This window comes from Amia ocellicauda, chromosome 19, assembly GCF_036373705.1.
Source record: "Amia ocellicauda isolate fAmiCal2 chromosome 19, fAmiCal2.hap1, whole genome shotgun sequence".
Lineage (NCBI taxonomy): Eukaryota > Metazoa > Chordata > Actinopteri > Amiiformes > Amiidae > Amia > Amia ocellicauda.
In genome coordinates this window covers 13647274-13659847 of record NC_089868.1, presented here as the reverse complement: position 1 = coordinate 13659847, position 12574 = coordinate 13647274, and the positions used below count along the sequence as shown (strand labels likewise).

Sequence of the window (12574 nt, the reverse complement as noted above, 5' to 3'; positions counted from 1 at the left end):
ATCTTCTTCTGTAACTGTAATATAATCTACTCAAATGTACCGGCAATAGACTTCATACTATTCTGAAAATGTGAGCTAACGATATATACAGAGGTGCAGTATAATCCTAGCATTGTTGTTTTATACTGCTGGTCCTCGGGGATGTAGTGATCTCATTGTTGTAGACTTACTGGAAATGTTTTATCATTTAAACCAGATGGATATCAAGGGTCTGTGGGTGTGCTGTCTGTGCGATGCTGACCAGTCCCATTATGTCAGCCATTTTGAATGTATTAGTAGTATATTTCAGTGACGCACAATACCATGTTCTTTAAACACTGGAAACTTGACCCTGTGTTGTGCAAGAAGACCGTGTGTGAAAATAATTTGGAGGCGTATTTTGACAAACTGGCATTGGTCTGTAAAGGGATTTGTTTAATGAGAATGCGTATGCACCTCAGGAGAGCATTATGTTATTTTTTTATTGCAAAGGGCCAGGATATAGAATGATAACTGCACAGTACATGTGGTTTATATCGGGGTCCCAGAAACAGCAGGGTTAATTGGGATTCTGATGCCTGAGGCCCTGGACCATTACTACAATAGCAAAACACGCTGCTTAATCTCAGTTGTGAGCAGAACTTAAAAAGATAGAAGAATGCCAAATTAAATCAATATGTGCTAATCTATTATAAATCTGCATCTTTAATGTTCTGTTCAGCCTTCGTCTACAGATCCCTCGTTCTGTTGGGCCATTTTGCCCTCTTTGAGCAGTAATGACTCCACCTCACTACTGATTTTTTTCTGTTCTCTGACCAGGTGGCTCTCATTACATTTACCTGAAACTGTTACGCCATTAAAGATATTGGATGCTAGGAAATGTGCCTTTCGGTACAGCACTATAAATTATGGTAGGAATTGTTCACAACTTAAATACTTTCTTTGTGGTTTTCCCTCAGGGGTTCATTACATCAAACCCGAGAGGTTAAACCACCAGGTGGGAACAAAATATATAGCCGAGCTCAGTACGGTCAGTGTTGGGATGCCCGTGGGCTACTAGAAATCTAATAATTGGAGGTTGTATTGAAAGTTTTGATTAATGTTTTATGGCAGCTGTGGTGTGGCTCCCAGCAGTATTTAAAAGCAAGGCCCTATTTCCTTGTTTTGTTGCTGGAATGGTTGAAATTTGAGTGGCTTTTGAGCAGACTGTATTTTCTCCCCAGGTATCTGAAGGTTCGAGGGTCCAGTTTGAGCCCGGAAACTTCTCGCTCTCCTGTGTGGTCGTGAAAGAGAAACTTCCTCACGGCAATGAGCAGCTCTTGTCCTGGGCCCAGCAGAAGTACAAAGCGGTGACCTCCTTCTCAGAGGTCAAAGCCACCAAGGAAATCTTCATCAAAGTGGGAGAAGGTGCGTTGCTCGGGTTCGGAGGCATTGTACGACGCTGGGAAATTAAAACTCTAAGTCTGAACAAGGCTGTTTACATTTCTTCTCCACATTTATGCATATGGTCAACCTTGTTTATTTAACTAATGATAGATCTTTATCTTCAATTGTATTATAATGTGCAATCAGTGTGTAGCTCTAATCGTATTAATCCACAATTTTTAAAATAGACCATATGTTATTCAGTTTGAGTTATGTAGGTCAATGTTTATGCTCACACATCGTAAAAAGGAAAAAAGTTAAAGCACATATACTTTGCATCAAGTCATATTTGTACTTTCATCTCTAAAGTTCTCTGGGTCAATCCTGTTAACTTTCCCAAATGATGAAGGACAGGATAATGCGGTGCTGGGCGTCTGTGTGACGGTTTTAAAACAGCTGTGTTGATAGCGAAGTTGTGTGTGGGACCGTCGCCAACTATCAGCTTTGTACAGATCAGTGGCAGGTTTACACAGTTACACAGAGCCTGCGGAGCGTATCGTAAGATTTCACATACCATCTTGGAAGGTTTGATAGAGATGACTTGAGCGATGGCTTCATTTCAGCCTCTGAATGCTCTCACGTCCTTTGCCTGTCAAGATAATAAACAAAATAATATTATACACGTGAGAAAAGGACGAGTGTTGGATCACACACACACACAAAACAAATCAGATGCTAAGCTTCCAACTGAAGAACATTTTGCAGACTCTTCCCTCTGTCATACATAAGAATTTAAAACCGTTCGGAGCTCATGATGCAATATTACGAATGTGTCAACAGCTTCCGTTAATATGAGTTGTTTTCCGATAAAGAAGCGCACAGATACTTTTTCCAGAAAGAGCACTGAACAGGCCAAGGAAAGCAGAGCTGTTTGTTAAAAGTTAGGTAAGAGGTGAAATGATTTCCTGAAGAGAACATAATGATTGATTTGCAAGTGTATTTTTGGAAAGTCAGGCCATGTTGTGTGTGGAGCTTTTTTCCAGTAAAGATTTAACAGCCTGTCTGTGTGAGAATCAGACATTTCAGTGCATGTATGGCTCTCCACCAATCAATCTCTGTAACGGGCTCATAAATAAGAGTCTTTAATTGATTTGCTGTCAGACAATAATAGTTGAGCGGCAGCAGCAAACTGCAAGGAAGCAAGTGTCACACGTTCACCATAACAAATCATGTTTTATGTATGAGCATAATTCAATAAGTCTTAATTGAACTGCTACTGAAAGCATTTTCTCTGAAATCAGAGTGGGAATAAACACTCCTTGCACATATTTTGAAAATAGTTTTGATATGCTATGAATATTCCTGTTAAAAGCCGGAACATTTAAAGTTCTTTGTAACAATAATTACTGTGTAAATAACAGTTGTTGCAAACTGTTTAACCATCCAAACCAATGAACATTACCCTCACTTATTCAACCTGTTACAAACAGGTACATCATTTTTATATCCCAGTTTGTTGCAAGTAGTTTCAGACACAAGTAACACTTTCCTCCAAGAGTAATTGGAATGTGGGTGTTTTTCCAATTTTTCAGTTTTTCTTCTGCAGTTGTTTTCAATGTTCTAACAAAGCCTGCTTGGTCTTTGCTGGTAGTGAGTGCCATGTACGGGTTCTGGCCTTAGTTCATTTAAAGCTGGAGGGGAAGGTCAAGAAGGGAAGCTGCCAGCGTTTTAAGAATATACAAGGCATGTTGCTCAGTGTCCAAGACCATGTGTACCTAATAAGGAAGCACCTGTCTTCTATTTTAGCTGAGTGGAAAAAGGCAGGCTTACTTTTCATGTTCTGTAAAAGAACAAGGCGGACGAGGGAGGGTAGTAGAAACCGCACAGAGCTTTTATATATTCATTACAGTGCGATATCGGCAGAAAGTGGACTAGATTTATAAGGTATAAATTATTCATATTACTTAAACCTTAATGGGTTTAAAAAAATACATAATTGTGGAAATAAAACTGTTTTCTTAGTGAGGACTGCATTTTAAACCCCATACCAGAGTCATTGGATGTTTTATTCAGAAGTAAATTGGGGTTTGTCCTTTTAATTGTCCTGTTTAATATTTTAAATTGACTTCCTGTGGATTTGGGTGCTGTTAATGTGAGCACATTGAATATGTTAGCCCAGCAGATTCTGTACTACCACTGGTCTAGAATGAAAAATTAAAAAAAAACACTGCACCATCAGCGAGTGTTTCGATAAGATGTTTTCATCACTGTCTGTCCACCTGTACGTGTTTGTCAACTTCATAAAATTGAATGTATCTGCCAGTCCTGGATTCACTTGATATCTTCTCACCATTCCCTCAAATCTCCCTTTCAGAGACTGACTCTCACACCTGCAAGATTGTCAATAATTTCCTGTCTCTGAATTACCTGGCTGGGTATGAGCAGCCCCAGCACTCGAAGGGGTGCGTGCTGTCGGGGCCGGAGGAGGACAGAGAGGTTCACATTATTGAGCTGAAGGCTCCCAACTCCAGCAGGTGAGACGCGCTTACCAGCATTCATCATTCCCAACTGTCATGTCGCAAAGCCTTCATTCTCAACCCATTGACCGTTCTGGCATTTAGCTTTGTTCCTTTTAAATAATTGCAGTAACTGATTGTAAAATGATCAGACATCATAGCCAATAACTAGAGAGAGGAGCATTCTGGGAACAGTGGTATCTAAAATTCTTTATCGTAACATAGAATTAAATCGGTGTACACAGACCTCGAATTGAAGATGCCCATGTTGAGAGGGTTTGGCAAAGTTCATTCAGTTGGTGGACTTCCATTTCAACACGATCTGTGGTTACACAACTCTCCACCCCTTGATCATTTACAGTTACCATATACAATTCTGAAACCAAATGTTGGAAGAGTATGTAAAAATGTATAGAATGTGAATGTATAACAGAAGCCCTTTAATCCCTAAAAGAATCTACTACATGCTGGCAGATCATCGTCTGTTCCCTGTGTGGTTTAGCAACACAGTAATTGCTCAAAAACGCCCGAGGAAGAAGTCTATTCGTAAAACGTACCCTACAAACCGCTGGCACAGAAAGAATGCGGCGACAATGTTATGTAAAATCAGTTCAGTCTGCTCGTAGTAGGAACCCGTCTGCTCCGCACATGTCCTTTTCTTCTGGGAGACGGTCCAGGTACTTAATCAGTTGGCCAGACACTGGAGACATGATAACATGGAAGAAGTCTGATGAATTTCACAATTCCTGGCATTTTGAAGTTTCTTTCTTTCTTTCCAAAACAGCGCATTCCAGGTGGATGTAATTGTTGACATCAGCCCCCTCAACACAGACCAGACCCTACATCGAGACCTGGTGCTCATTCTGAAGTGTGAGAAGGCGGTCAACTGGGTGATCAAGTCACATGGTGTCATTGGAAACCTGGAAGTGCTGGTATGTAGCTAAGACTGCACCTTGGATGACTTCTGGGTATTGGTAACCAAATTTAAGCCCGTTCAAATGAGTTTTATTCTTTGCTTTCTTTTTGTTTTGTTTCCTTCCATTTTATTTAATGAAGTGTTGTTTATCACCGCTAACCTGCAAATGCAGAATAAGCAGGTAAAATTTCCCAGCTGTGAATAGCAACGTTGATGATGCTTGTATCTTAAGTGGTGTCGCCGTGTAGAACAGCTTGTTTGACATACATTGGTCACATGTGAGACATATGAAACTATACCTTGTTTTGCCTGTGGTGAGGATGTGGGTACAGTGAAATTTCCTGATGATGGTTCTGTAGTTTTTATTGTATCACATTAGAGAGAGAGAGAGAGAGAGAGAGAGAGAGAGAGAGAAGCAGTCAAACTATTTCAAAACGCAAGACCTGTCAGATTATTTTTCTTATGCTCTTGGCCTAGCTTATTCGTCATCCATCAAAACATGAGTTATGTGAATGCTGGCAGCTCACTGAGTTTCTAGGATTTCATATTATAATAGCAAGTTTTTGCAATGTTAATAACTTTTGGAGTTCATAAAAAAATATATATATATTGTGTTTTTTTTTTTTTGTATCATCTGGTTTCGTTGTGCTACACTTTTTTATTATTCCAATATCAAATAGTCCATCTTCACAAAATAAATCCTTTGGTTACATGAGCAATGACTTGATTTCATGCTACAGTCACAATTTTGTGAATGTCAGAAGATCACAGGTTTCTCTGCTCTTTCATATTTTTTCAAAAGCGCAGAAAATAAATACATTGCATTCATTAAGACTATCCTGATTTATTTTGTAATTATCTCATGACCTTTTTTCCTTCATTTTAAACACATTGTTTATGCTTCAGAAGGAAATAATTAATACTAGGAACTGAAGGCAAGTGGCAACAGGATTAATCAGATGTCAGAAGTAATAAATCATCACACATTTAGTGTTATTGTGGAAAGTTACTATGGAAACTGAACTTGCTCCAAAATGGCAGGTGAAGCACAGTTTAAGCACAGTTTGAGACCAGTTTTAAGACTGAACTGGAGAATGAATAGGAAGCAGCAGGTCGGGGTCAAATGGCAAATCTCATGTTAGCAAACAGGTTTTTTTGTAGTTTTTTGGGGAAATGGAAATCTGACTAATTTGCCCCAGACCCTCCGTGCCCCCCACAGTGATTAGTGTTGCTGGAGGGGGAGGTTCAGTGGGAAAGACTTCTTGGCCCCTGATATGATCAAACACAGCAGAAACCTCTACGGCTGAAACTATCTACTCCTCTCGCTACATACAAACTCTATTAAAATGTTAACTCTTAAACTGTCATTCCCAGAGCTGTGCTTTATAATCTATTATTATCAGTTTATTGCATACATAACCCTACTAAAAAAAGAATAATTCACGCCTGTTTAGGAACTTTGTGTACATCAGGTCTTTACATAAAGTTAAATAGGGAGGTAACTCACCTGCTAAATATCCTGTTTAGATTTCCAAACCAAGAAAGTCCTTATTTAGAGCATTTTCCCGCAGACTTGACCGTCACAGTTACTGGAAAAGTTCACAATGTTTTTCTATAAAAATATGATCTCTCCTGTGACTTGTTTTTGGTTCTTAAATATGGCGTAACTGGTATTAATACATTTTTTTTTTTTATAGAATGTGGGTTTAAAAAAGTTAATGTTCATGTTTCCACCGCTTGGAATAAATTGGACTGATTTAGACCTTTTATAGTCTCGTGAATCCCTGGCTATTTTGACTGTTGTAGTGTGTACAGGTTTAATTCCAGCATCCAGCGTTTTAAATCCTGTGGGCTTCTCTGTGGGACTAAAGGGGCTAACCGTTCTCACAGTTTGACAGAGGGAATGGTGACTTGTTTATACTCTATTAAGCTTTAGCAGCCTATAATATGAGCTCAGAAGTTAAATCCCTGTTCTTCTTCAGGCGGCCAAGGGAAGTGTTCCACTAGACCTGCGATGGACACAAGACCTTCCCCTGAGGGACGAAGCAAATCCAGTTATCATTTTCACTAGACTGTGTTACCCTTAATTGAGCTTGACGACAAGGACAAGTGTAGGCCGTGACAGTGCCATTCTCCCGGTGTTCATTGTTTATCCAGTCAGTGTTAAATCAAACTGGGCTTGGGGAACCAGAGGGAAAGGACAGGGGATTAAATCGGGGCTTATGTTTTGTAAGGAGAGCTTGTGTCACCTAGTAATGGAGACAAAACAAGGAATACCATTTTACAGGCACAGCGGCAAACTTCGGGTCCTGGTTTCGACTGGTACGCCAAAAATAGACTTAGTGGTGGGTAACCCGAAGAATTGACCATCAAGGAAAACAGGTCGGTTTTTACAAGCTGTGGAAGGAGTTTCTTCTGAGAATGTTAACCAGCATCTTACTTGAACATCTTCCCTCATATTCATACCATTATGTTACTCAAGGGAGGAGGTGGGGGGTCGAAAGACAAAAACCTTCCTTGTATATGGATGTATTTTTTTTTCCATCTCTGCAGCTGCTACTGTATATTATAACAGAGTTTGCTGTAAATGAAAGCCCTTTGATTCAGTAGGTGTATGTGCAGTTTATCGGGCTGTATGGGAGAATGTCAGATATGCGTGTGTGATACGATAGCCTCATAAAATCAAAGCCTTCTTGCTACCGTTGGAAGATTGGCTACAGTGAAGCGAAAGGCATCGCAGATCTGTGGGAAATTTCTGTGGGAAAGGATTAGCATTCGCTCACATTAACAGCAGCCCGAATGGGGAACAAATGAGGAATTCAGAGGAAATCTGACACATTAATGTCCCGCGATTGATCAGGCACCGTGCACAAATTCCTTGTCTGAAAAGGAGATGTAAAAAAATGTTTAGCGTATACTATCCTGTTTTCCTAATGAAGTTCTGCTGGAGAAGACTTTTTAATTAATTTCAGTTTAAGATATCAGGTTTAAAACACAAAAACACAAATGTATACATAGTTTTCTGATTATACAAAACATTCAGCATATAATCATAATAAGTCATTTTGCTTGAAAAGACTTTAACATTAATCTCAATTTATAAAGTTAACAGTTTCATACACACCCACACATATATACTTAAACGCACGCACACAAAAATACATCTTCCTAAAAAGTGCACTGATTAATAGTTTAATTTTAAAAAATGTAATAATTTAGGAAGAGGCCAACAGCTTCTGGAAAATTGCTGTGCCCTATTTCACTTTTGGTTATCTGTACAATTTACTGGCACTGGCAGATGTTAGCAAGCAGGAAATGTTGAATTGCAATGTTTGTCATTCATCTGCTTCTCTTCTTTTCAAACTCCTTATCGATAGCAATTTGAAAACCACACAAAAAAAAGTACCTTTTCATACCAACAGCCACGCTGCGTCTCTGAATTACACGAAATGCGGTGTGTATGTTCTCAAAGAAAAAGTCCCACCGACATTGTGCTAATCAGTCCCGCTGTGACACGCAACCGAATCCCCAGCTGTTAATTAAACTCCTTTTGAAGTTTGTGCATAGTAAACCCTCACATTTAGGTCATAGAGACCTTCTTCGGCTTAGCAACCTGAGCTACGGTGACTGGGAGCTGAGAGTAACGTGAGCGAGAGGAATGTACCGGTAAACGCTGCTGTCATCAGGAAGAATGATATATGTCTTTTTCAGTGGTACAACGTTCACCTTCGGACTCTGACTGTCTTGCAGAACTCAGACACCGTGAGCGTGGGACACGAGATGGAGCGACGCATGCACGTGGTCAAGAAGCCCAAGCAAAGCCTGCCCTCGGGCTCCCGGGCCCTGATCCAGTGGGCTGAGCAACACAACTACCAGCCCATCACTTCTTTCACCAGCACCCCAGTGGCCAACCACTTCACCCTGAGCCTGAGGGAAGTAGGTATGTGCAAATCTGAAATCTTCCTCTGGATCAAAACTGTGCTGACTTCTTTAACTGCAAGTTATACATTATCCATAGAGCTCTTTAAAAATATCAACCAGCATATTGAGTTAAATAGTAGGACTTCCCTCCTGACACAGAATTCATACATGCTGAACTGACCTCTTTGCTTCACACATTGCTCCTGTCAGTGGCAAACATTTATAATTCTTCAGCCCCTCGTAGTCCCTACAGAGGCCTGTGCCAACAAGATAACAGAGCATTCATTCACTCCATCCACAGAGATTGCTGGCTTTCTTCCCCCTGTAGCTGTGTATCTTTGCCAGGTATAGTTCAGCCACATCATCTGCTGTGTTGGGAGCCATCGTGCTTAAAACTGTTGTTCTTGGCTGAAAGCAGAGTGATCTGTTTAACCCCTGGCTTTCACCTGCAGAAGTGATGGAAGAGCCCCACAGCATGTTCCCGCCTGAACTGGCCATCCTGCGCAACTCCAACCCCCTGCCTGGCCTTGACAGCACGGGGGGCCAGGGTCTGCCCTTCCCCTTCCACGATCTGCCTTGGCCTGACCTGACACAGCCTGAGGAGCAGCAGGGAGCCCTCAACGTGGGGCTGACCGTGCAGTGTGAGGAACACAGGATCGTTGTGGCCGTGGACAAAGAGAGCCTCCACGTAGGTGTTGACCCCATCTGATTGAGTAAAGCAAGGAGCCGCAGGGGAACTGTTGCTGGGCGACGTGTTGGCATGTTATTTACATCCTGAGGCCTGCTTGTTAGTGAAAAGTATTTACATTACTTAGAAAAAGTTGTCTATTCAGAAAACCCAACTACTTCAAATGCATTACCTTTTGTTCCATCTCTTAGTTCTTGTGAGTCTCATAAATGCTAACCATTGATTTGGTTTTGTCTCTGTTATGATTGATTAAATGTTGGGTTCCAATGATTTGATTTTAGTCAAAGATGCTAGTTTGGGATTATCTGATTAATGCAGTCCAACTAATAAAAATAGACAATCTGCTTTGCATGGGGTTACAAAAGGACATCCAAATGTTCTATTAAATTACAGCCAAAAAATTGCATGCCAGAAATGTCCAAACCTGTGTATGTAACTCAGGTTTCATTTTGGATGGCAGTGCGGTGTTTGCGCTCATCACTGCGTTGAAATGTTGTTTTTCAAAGCTGATTGCGGAACATATATTTTGTTGCTTGAGGAAAAGGACTCCAAAGAGTTGTTTTATGGTATAAGCACGCAATCATATGCTCTTTATATGTAAAAGCTCAGTTTCCGCCTTTGAAATGTGACTTACTTTTACTGTTCACCACTGCCACCCGAGACTCACTCTGATTGTGTGGTCAATCTTCACGAGGAGCAACAAAAAATGAGGAAGACCACATCAGATAGCAATAAACGTTCCACTGCAATAAAAATAGTTTTGGTGTTGAAGGGGGTGATCTAATTGACATCTGTGGGGAATTCACACAGGGACTAAACACACTGCTGAACAAGATCCTGAAAACACAAAGTGAACTGAAACTCCACGGAACTATTCATCATCTTCAGCACTGTTACTTCTGGGTAACTCTTTTTTGCAGTACTCTTCTACTGTTCTGTAACTAAGACCCTCCTCTGCCACTTTCTCCGCAGGCTAACGGCTACAGTGGCTCTGACCTCACCCTGCAGGACCCTTCGTGCACGGCGACGGCCAACGCCACGCACTACATCCTGGAGACATCGCTGAACGGCTGCAAGACCACTAAGTTTCCCCTGATTGCCAGCACCACCGCAATGTACTTCAACTCTGTGAGTATTGCTGCAGGCAGACAGAGCCGAGCTGGTCTGTACCGCTCGGTGGATCGGTGGTGTCGGTCAGAACCGGGCCTTGAAGAAGCAGAGCAACCTTTTGTGATAAGAGCACGATCTTGATGAGGCCAATATGTTAGGATCATAATGAAGGAATTGATTCTGATTTAGAAAATGGGAACAATTGCAATTGGGCAACATTCTCACAAATGGAGACCTCAGACGTATCCTTTGTGTGAATGTTTTTGTAATACCTAAAACCTAATCTCCCGCTTGTTCCCATGGACAATAGGTGGTCGAGGCTGCTGATAGTTGGTCCTTTTTAAAGTTGCCAGTTTTCTACATTGAGTTTGTTTGTTTATTTCTTCATCTGTCCATTTACTTATTCATTTGGCTGAGAAATTCACAGCCTCGCCACGGGAGTTGCAGTGTTGAAATCACAAGATATTCCCATGTATGAAGTCCAGCTCATCTGGTGCTGCTGATTTTGGCGCTTGTCTCTGCATTCGTGTGCAGTGCATGGCATTCAGCTACAGATCCATATTTTTGTCAGCACAAGTCCAAATTCCATATCTGAATAATTTAAGCACTGAATGTTGTGAAATCAACTCCGTTATTAGGCAAGAACCATGGGAAGAGTTTGATTTTGTGTTTTTTTCTTTTTGTTTTTGCTAGTTTCGTATTTCTTTCAGCATGTTTTTAAACAGTTCCTTTGTGATTGGCAGATCCTAATCAACCAATCAGAGCCCGGGGATGATAGTGGCTTTCCTACTGATTTTGAAGATATGGAGTCGGGAGATAACGGCTTTCCTGTGGACACAGAGGGCCCTGACAAGGCTGAGCTAATTGCAAACAGGCCTAAATCTATCTTGGTAGGTCCTTTCTCTGCACGTCAAATGCTTTTGATCCTAAGAGTGCTTCCACATTCCTCTTGGTCTGAGTGCAGTGCCTGTTAATATTCACAAGACCCACCCCCTGAACATTTACATGCTTTGTATGTATACTGTACTGTACTCACGCAAGTCCTGTTTAAATGCTTACACATTCACGTAGTCTGCTGCTGCTTCGTTTGCCAAATGACGTTGAAAGGTCACCCTGCAAGAAACATGCGCTTCTAATGGAAAGGGTGATCTGCCTTGAAGTCTTTTAATCACCTTACTTCATTACAAACTATAGAATCACTAGTTGTTAATATAGCCTTCCTCAAAATAAGTTATGGCCTTTTAAATCATTCTCAAGGATCTCCTAATCATCAGCAGGTGTTCAGATCGCTGGGATTTAGTCGCCTAATTCCCCTGAGTGCCAGTTACATTTCTCTGACTCTTCAGTGTGCGAGAGCCAGCTCCTTGAGTCGGGCTGGACCCTGTCTCTTGAACTCCGTATGACCTGATGTTTGGAAAGCTGCCATTGCATCTTTTTTTTTTTATTCACTTCAAGACAGTTTTATTTTTGCTAGCTTTTCTCTCTTGACACTCTCTGTTGTTTTAGCAACCCTGTCCCTCTTGTGCAGTATTTTGAGGTGCATTGGTGTGATCTAGCACTGCATGGGCTTAAGCTTTAGTGCAGTGTGAGAAAGACACAATTAAAGAGATTTGATGCAATGCCTTTCCTGCTAAACCTGGTGTGTCGTGTCTCTTTTTTTGTTTGGCTCTTCTCCACCCAGTTTAACTGCAGCTATGGACAGCCACTGGAAGACACTGTGCGCAGAGAGAGCCCCCACAGGGACCCAGTCAACAACGTGACCTTCAGTATGGAGTTGTTCAACACCGATCTCTTCCGCTATCCTCCCTACCAGGCTTTCCTCACCACCTCTGAAAGCAGCCAAATCTTTGTCGAGGTAATAACAAGCTGCGCTCGAACCGGCAAAAGAAAGCACGGCAGTTTTCCCATTGTTGTGGTTGGCAACATCAGGCTTCCCGGTCTAGTGTTGTGTGGAATTCATTATTGAGGGGCAATTTTATCTTCCTCCTCCCAAAGTCTGCAGGCTTTTGTGTGTGTGCATATATAAAAGCCAATTTAATGTAAATTTGATTTCAGCGATTTTAATTTTAATCTTTTAAT

The 12574-nt window shown here is 41.3% G+C and overlaps 1 protein-coding gene across 2 annotated transcripts in view; it reads left to right on the top strand.

Annotated features, from left to right (window-relative positions):
* Window positions 1–12574, top strand: part of tgfbr3 (transforming growth factor, beta receptor III) — an 89327-nt gene that overhangs the window by 58812 nt on the left and 17941 nt on the right. For both annotated transcript variants that reach the window (XM_066692504.1, XM_066692503.1), the window contains exons 5-12: window positions 1203–1386; window positions 3719–3878; window positions 4645–4792; window positions 8527–8716; window positions 9150–9385; window positions 10358–10513; window positions 11239–11385; window positions 12177–12350. In XM_066692504.1, coding sequence (XP_066548601.1) covers window positions 1203–1386; window positions 3719–3878; window positions 4645–4792; window positions 8527–8716; window positions 9150–9385; window positions 10358–10513; window positions 11239–11385; window positions 12177–12350 — 1395 coding nt within the window. The remainder of the gene's footprint in view (window positions 1–1202; window positions 1387–3718; window positions 3879–4644; window positions 4793–8526; window positions 8717–9149; window positions 9386–10357; window positions 10514–11238; window positions 11386–12176; window positions 12351–12574) is intronic.